This window comes from Enhydra lutris, unplaced genomic scaffold, assembly GCF_002288905.1.
Source record: "Enhydra lutris kenyoni isolate GAN:26980312 unplaced genomic scaffold, ASM228890v2 scaffoldscaffold1, whole genome shotgun sequence".
Taxonomy (NCBI): domain Eukaryota; kingdom Metazoa; phylum Chordata; class Mammalia; order Carnivora; family Mustelidae; genus Enhydra; species Enhydra lutris.
The window spans coordinates 52666126-52672238 of NW_019154085.1; the positions used below are offsets into that span (position 1 = coordinate 52666126).

Sequence of the window (6113 nt, forward strand, 5' to 3'; positions counted from 1 at the left end):
AGAGGAAATATATGAAAAACAAGAAACTAATTAATTACAAATTGTGTTTAGGAGAATTAGATCAAATTAAGAGCCCAAGTGGAGCTGACCTTTTTCTTTTTCCCGCTCTTCCTTAACTTTCTAACTGACATTTAGCTGAACGTGGCCATGTCGATGTGCAACCCTGGTTAGACCTCTGAAAACATAATGGAAACAGGTTAACACAGGTTAGCCCTGTGAAAACATTATGGAAATAATTCGAGTACCACACTGTACAGAGTGAAGCAAAGAGTTAAAGCTAAATCATCCCCTGGATTTTCCACTGGGTCCACTCAAATTTAGGTCAGAGGAATGAAGCAGCCAAAAACCATAACTGAAAACTCTCTAGATAGCCAACAGTTTTGAATATCTCCTCACAAAATAACCCATTTAGCACTAAAAAAAAAAAAAAAAAAAAAAAAAAAAAATTATCACTAGAATGAACAATGAGAATATACCTTTTCTGCCCAAAATAACCTTTTGCTCAAAATGTTTCACCATTTGATCTCAGCTCTTCTCCAGCTTTCCAGCCTTATCTTCATTTACCCCTACTTAATACAGTTAATACTAACGCCATCTAAAAGGAGGTAGCTCATACTTCCATGGGTGCAATTATTGTGTTGTGTGCTTGCCATCCTTATCCAGTAGAAATTGTATGTTGCCAAGAATGATTGATTTATTACTGCCTTTGTACTTGATTTTGTCATTATTCATTATTTTCTTTGTCAAACAGACCCACACTCTTCTTCACATAATCACCCAGTCCTGTCTCTCAGTAAGCAGAGTAGCTGATGGCTCCCAGCAGCCCACTGTGGAAACATGTAATGATAGCCCTTTGCAAAAATGGCTACTAAGAAACTATACAAGGATGGAAGTTTTTAGAAATATTTTTAAGAGTCCTACTGATTACATTCTCTAATAAGTTTTGGAAGTTTGTGTTGTAGACTGTGCTAAAATTATTTTACTAATTTTGTCATGTTCTGTTACTGAAATCTAGAAACTTCTTTAAAATGTACTTAAGAAAAATCTTGATGTGCTATTTCTCCATGGAATTATTTTTCTGTCTTTAACTTCTTAGCTGCGTGTTAATTTGGAGGCTGACTATATTAAGTAGTGTTTGCTCTATTATTAATTAAAAGTATTTTCCAGTTTTCACTTTATTTCAAATATTTGTATATGCATAAATATAATTAACAGAATACATTACATTAGCTCCTTTTAAGGCTAACTATAGCCATGTTTATGTAACAGTAGATTTTGCATTAGAGCTGAGAAAAATCAGTTTAAAAAAACTAACATAGCCAAAAAAAGGATTGTTTTTGGAACATTAAAATTAATTAATTTTGTTAATTTTTATTCCAATACTTCCACTGTGTGCACATTTAGGACAGCTTTTCTAGAATTTATTTTAACCTGAGACTTTAAGCAAATGCATTTTTGAAAACTAAGATGTACTTTTCAGTAACATTATAAATTATATCTAAGTATTTCTTTGTGGTTGGTGAAGTGATATAATAATAAAAGCTTTTAAAAAATTTTACCTCTTATCACTTGTGTGATTTGTGAATATCTCCTCAGTAAGCGATAAAATGAATCATTCAGCTGAAGTCAAAAAACTGTTATGGAATTTTTATAGAGTGCAAATAAGAATATGTCCTAGTTCTTGATCTTAAGGGGATTATTGTCCTGTAAATAAAGGATATTACATTGTGCAGTACCTTCCTGTGACAACACATGGGAAGTTAGGGCATTGTTCTGGTTCCAGTGAACCAGGTAAAGGTTGTGAGTAGAAGGCACAGTTGAGCTTGGAATGCTCCTGACAAGGCTGAATGAGGTATAGAGAGGTGCGGAGAGCCATTAGAACTACCTTTGAGATGTGTTAGAAAGCTGGAAAAGTCTGGACTCCTTGCACAGAGAACTGTGTATGTGTATAAGGCAATTGACATACATTATGTTTGTTTCCAAAGCATACTTGGTAGTGTAATGCCTAACAAGGGGTCTTATTAGGCTTACCTAGACATTTAGTCTCATGAGTTTACTTACAGAATTCTCGGACAGAAACCACAACTTACTTCTCTCAGCAGACCTCTTAGCAGTCCGTATTAGCTTAGGGGAGCCAGCTTTTCCACAGGTGACAGCCCACTGGGAGGGGATGAGAGCCATATCAGGCGGGTGTGGCTTTAAGACTCACAGGAGACAGCTCTGTAACAACTCCATAGCCCAGCTCCTAAGACCCAGAACATATGCAAAATTCCAGTCTTGACACTTTTGAGAAGTCCACAGTTGGGTTTCCTATCAGTTATTTATAATGTAGTTGATCAGATACAGATGCAGTTTATTCTTCAGAGGTTATTTTTACCATCTGCCATGTTGCCTAGAAACATGTTAACATCGTTACTCTTATCAGATTGCTAAGGGATCACAGTTACATAGTTGACTAAAGGTTAACTTTTTTTTTTTAAGCGGAAGAGAAAAAGGCATTTTTAAATACTCCTAAGTATAATTAAGCATTTTCTGACAAAGAATCTGATTCCTCAGAATGATTTGGTAGCTTGCCCAAATTTTCATGGCTAGTAAATGGGGGAGCAGGAACTCTCCCTAAATTCTGTCTAATCTGACCCTATCTGACCCTAAACTGTCTAATCTTTCTACTGCACTCCATTAAAAAGGGGAGGTTTTTGGTGAGTTGCTTGTTATCTTTACAACGGTGGCTTTTGACAAGTGAATTTCTTCAAAGAAAATACTTGTTACCAAAAAAAAAAAAAAAACCTAATCTTTTTAAAACTATCATTATTTGTGTACCTAACTCATAATTCGATCTGATCCTTAAAGTCATATACATTTGAAAATAAAAAGATCTAATCAAAGCAAGCAAAGGCAAATGGCTTTTTTGAAAGAGGACATATATACACAAAGGACCTCAGGTACATAACAAAAAGAATATTTTATTGATTTTAACTGAAATTTTCAGTTAAATTTTCAGAAAAAGTATTTTGTTCTATATCCTTTTTTTCATGTTGGTTGCTGGTTCATAAGCCAACAGCATCATCCCTGGCACCATAAGAGTAAATTAACCATCTTCTTGCCTGTCTTTGGCCTTTGGCCATTTCATCCTCTCTCTCTCTCTCTCTTCTTTTTTTTTTTTTTTTTTTTTATAAATAGCTTGATTTCATGTATTGAAAGAACAACAAAGGCCTCAATCTTGAAATCTCCTTCCTGTCTAATAGCCTTGTGCTTTTAATTTCCTGCTCATTGCCAATGAACCATCCCACCACAATCCTATTTTCCCTTCAGTCTTTCCTCAGGATAGTGCAGCCCAGGATATGCAGTCCTAATCCAAACAAATTAAAATTGTCCAGGCAGTGTTTCTCCACTATTTTTATTGCATGCATCCACTATGCATTTTTTTTAAACCCAACTTTAGTGTTATTTCCAGAGCTGCCCCCTGCAAAAATGTTTACCTTTTAGTATTGGCAACAGAAGTATAGGGCATGCTCTTTTTTTGAGATATACCTGCAAATCACCCTCCATACATTCAAACAGTTTTCTTCTGGTTTAAGGTGTTTCATATAAAATGGTTCTAAGCATCGCCCATGAAACTGAGCAGAAATGTATATAATACATATGCTAGATTAATATGCCTAAAACACATGGACTTAAAATGTGAATCCGGGGGTGCATGGGTAACTCAGATGGTTCAATGTCTGCTTTCAGCTCAGGTCATGATCTCTAGGTCCTGGGATCAAGCCCCAAGTCAGGCTCCTGCTCCTGACTCAGTGGGGAGTCTGCTTTTCCTTCTCCCTCTCTCCCCTGCTCATTCTCTTTCTCTCTCAAATGAATAAAAAAAAAAAAATCTTTCAGATGTTCATTTGAAAAGTTCAAAAAACAGGATTTCAAAATATAAATATAAACTCAAAAGACATGTGATGACTGGTTCACATGCTAAAATTACTGGAATTAAATTTCAGCATTCGGGTACTGAGAGGATGCTTATTAATGAATATCATTATTATTCACAAAGTAAAATACACATATGATATTTCAAAACATATGACCATAACATCTCTTTTTATATTTGGTTTGATATTTTTTAAGATTCTTAAAATGAAAACCAAAATATGGTGAGCATACGATCAAGTAACACAGGTCTTTGTTGCTATGATAATCATTCGTCTACACTGAATGTCTCATAGACACAGATACTATGGAGTGCTTAGTATTTTGAAATGGGAACATCTCTACAGGTTTTGTTCATTTGGGTCACAGCTGTGACATCTCTTTGCATGTTTACCAAATGGTTACTGAATTCACACATGCCTAAGAGAACTAAGCTTTTGTGAAAGCATGTTAATATTTGCAGCCCTCAAGTGAACTCCAAGCTCACAAATGGCCTTTTTGCAAAGGAGACTGAATTCTTGGAAATGCATGATAAATGTCAGCCAGTTTCTTTAGCCATCTGCAGCAAAAGGTGCATTAGACAATGGATGAAACTGTAACAATGAAATTTGTGTAATAATTCAGAGCCACGTGCACAGTTCATTTTACAAACCTATCACTGTGTGTACTAAAAAAATTATGAAGGATTTTTAAGATTCTCTTTTAAATCTCTTTAAAATTCTCTTTAAATCTCTTTTAAGATTTAATGAGATGAACTAGTGAAGTTAAAGATAAAATAGGTTGCACTGATTATTCGTTATCTTTTACAGAGACTCACCTTGAGACATGTTAACAGTAACCAATGCCTCGATGAACCTTCTGAAGATGACAAAATGGTGCCTACCATGCAGGACTGTAGTGGAAGCAGATCCCAACAATGGCTGCTAAGGAACATGACCTTGGGGGCATGAAGATTGTTTCCCCAAAGCCATGAAAGCATCTACACTTTTGTTTTTCCATTATTTCAATTAGGGAAAGATAATTAACTTTGCTGAATTGAAAGTTTTAAAATCCTTTTAGTATTCTAAAATACAGTTGTTTATAATTCATTTTTAGGAATGTTTGCTTATTTCCCTACTAAAATTTGTATCTGATCAAAAGAAGCACATACCATATATAAATAACAGCAAACTGTTATTAAGCAAACATCAGAACAACTTGAAATATAAATTGTGTTTGCTTTAAAAAAAAGAATCTCTATTGCCCTCATCTCATAAGATCAGTCAGGGCTTTAATTTTGTTTTTGTCGTAGTGATTAAAAGAGAAACAATGTAAATGCCTTATAAAATATCTTCATTGTGATATATTATCAATTGTTTTAAAAACTCACTGTTTCTAATGGACCTTCATGGCAACATGTTGAATTTCTATGTCAACAACAAGGCCACATATTGAATTATTTCTGAGCAGTGAATTCATCGTACAAGATAAGTTTCAATTTTGTAGGAAAAAAATTAAATTGGATATTGACTTCTCAAAGAGTCCTTACAAAAGCATCACCATTAAACAAAATAGAGGAGAGTTTGAAAGTTCAATTTCAAGTATGTGAAATCAGAGGAAACTAGCTAGGCATTGAGGAGAGCAAGATGAAGTGAAACTGAAAAAAATAAATCATTTTAAAAGACATTCTCTTCGGGTTCCAATCACTCCTAACACAGGTTGAGCATAACAGTCATCTTGGTCCCAGAGTTGATGCTGGAAACTCCATTCTTAACCACTGCCTCTGTCTCACAGAAACTACACAGACCATTTTCTCTTCATGCTAGAGAGTGACTTGTCTCTAACGCTGTACAGAATTGTAGGTGAAGGGTATAGTACTTTCCATAATATTTAATTCTTTTACATTTGAAGGTTCTAGTTAGGTCACTATTACCATTTTAATTGTATGTTTTAAAAAATAATGTGCTACTATCAGAATTTCACTGCCATCCAATAGTTTCTAAAGTTTTCACCAGGGGCATGAACTCAATACACATCCATTAAACTTTTATTTTAATTAAACTGCTTGAAATAATTTGCCATAAACTATAGTTCAAGGAAGAATAATAATTAGGCCAGCTTCACGTGTTCTTTTTCCATCTTAAAACCCTCTATGTTCAAAATACATGAGCAGAAGATGTGAAAAGGAAAGAAAATTTATCTGAGATTCGTGCTAAGCC

At 34.5% G+C, this 6113-nt stretch overlaps 1 protein-coding gene and 1 long non-coding RNA gene across 7 annotated transcripts in view; one reads left to right on the top strand and one right to left on the bottom strand.

The window, feature by feature from the left end:
* Positions 1-2306, bottom strand: part of LOC111145603 — a 97164-nt gene extending 94858 nt beyond the window's left edge. The window contains exons 1-2 of one of the 5 annotated variants that reach the window (XR_002640484.1): positions 2091-2306; positions 90-175 (exon numbers count right to left, since the gene is read on the bottom strand). This is a non-coding gene — a long non-coding RNA (uncharacterized LOC111145603). The remainder of the gene's footprint in view (positions 1-89; positions 176-2090) is intronic. The other 4 variants (XR_002640479.1, XR_002640480.1, XR_002640481.1 and 1 more) reach the window with 4 other exon arrangements.
* LOC111145595 (polypeptide N-acetylgalactosaminyltransferase 13) overlaps positions 1-5145 on the top strand; it is a 447585-nt gene extending 442440 nt beyond the window's left edge. The window contains exon 11 of one of the 2 annotated variants that reach the window (XM_022500591.1): positions 4725-5145. In XM_022500591.1, the coding sequence (XP_022356299.1) occupies positions 4725-4865 (141 nt within the window). In that variant the 3' untranslated portion in view covers positions 4866-5145. Of the gene's footprint in view, positions 1-781; positions 938-4724 lie in introns of those variants that run through there. The other variant, XM_022500602.1, reaches the window with a different exon arrangement.
* Positions 5146-6113: the final 968 nt, after the last annotated feature.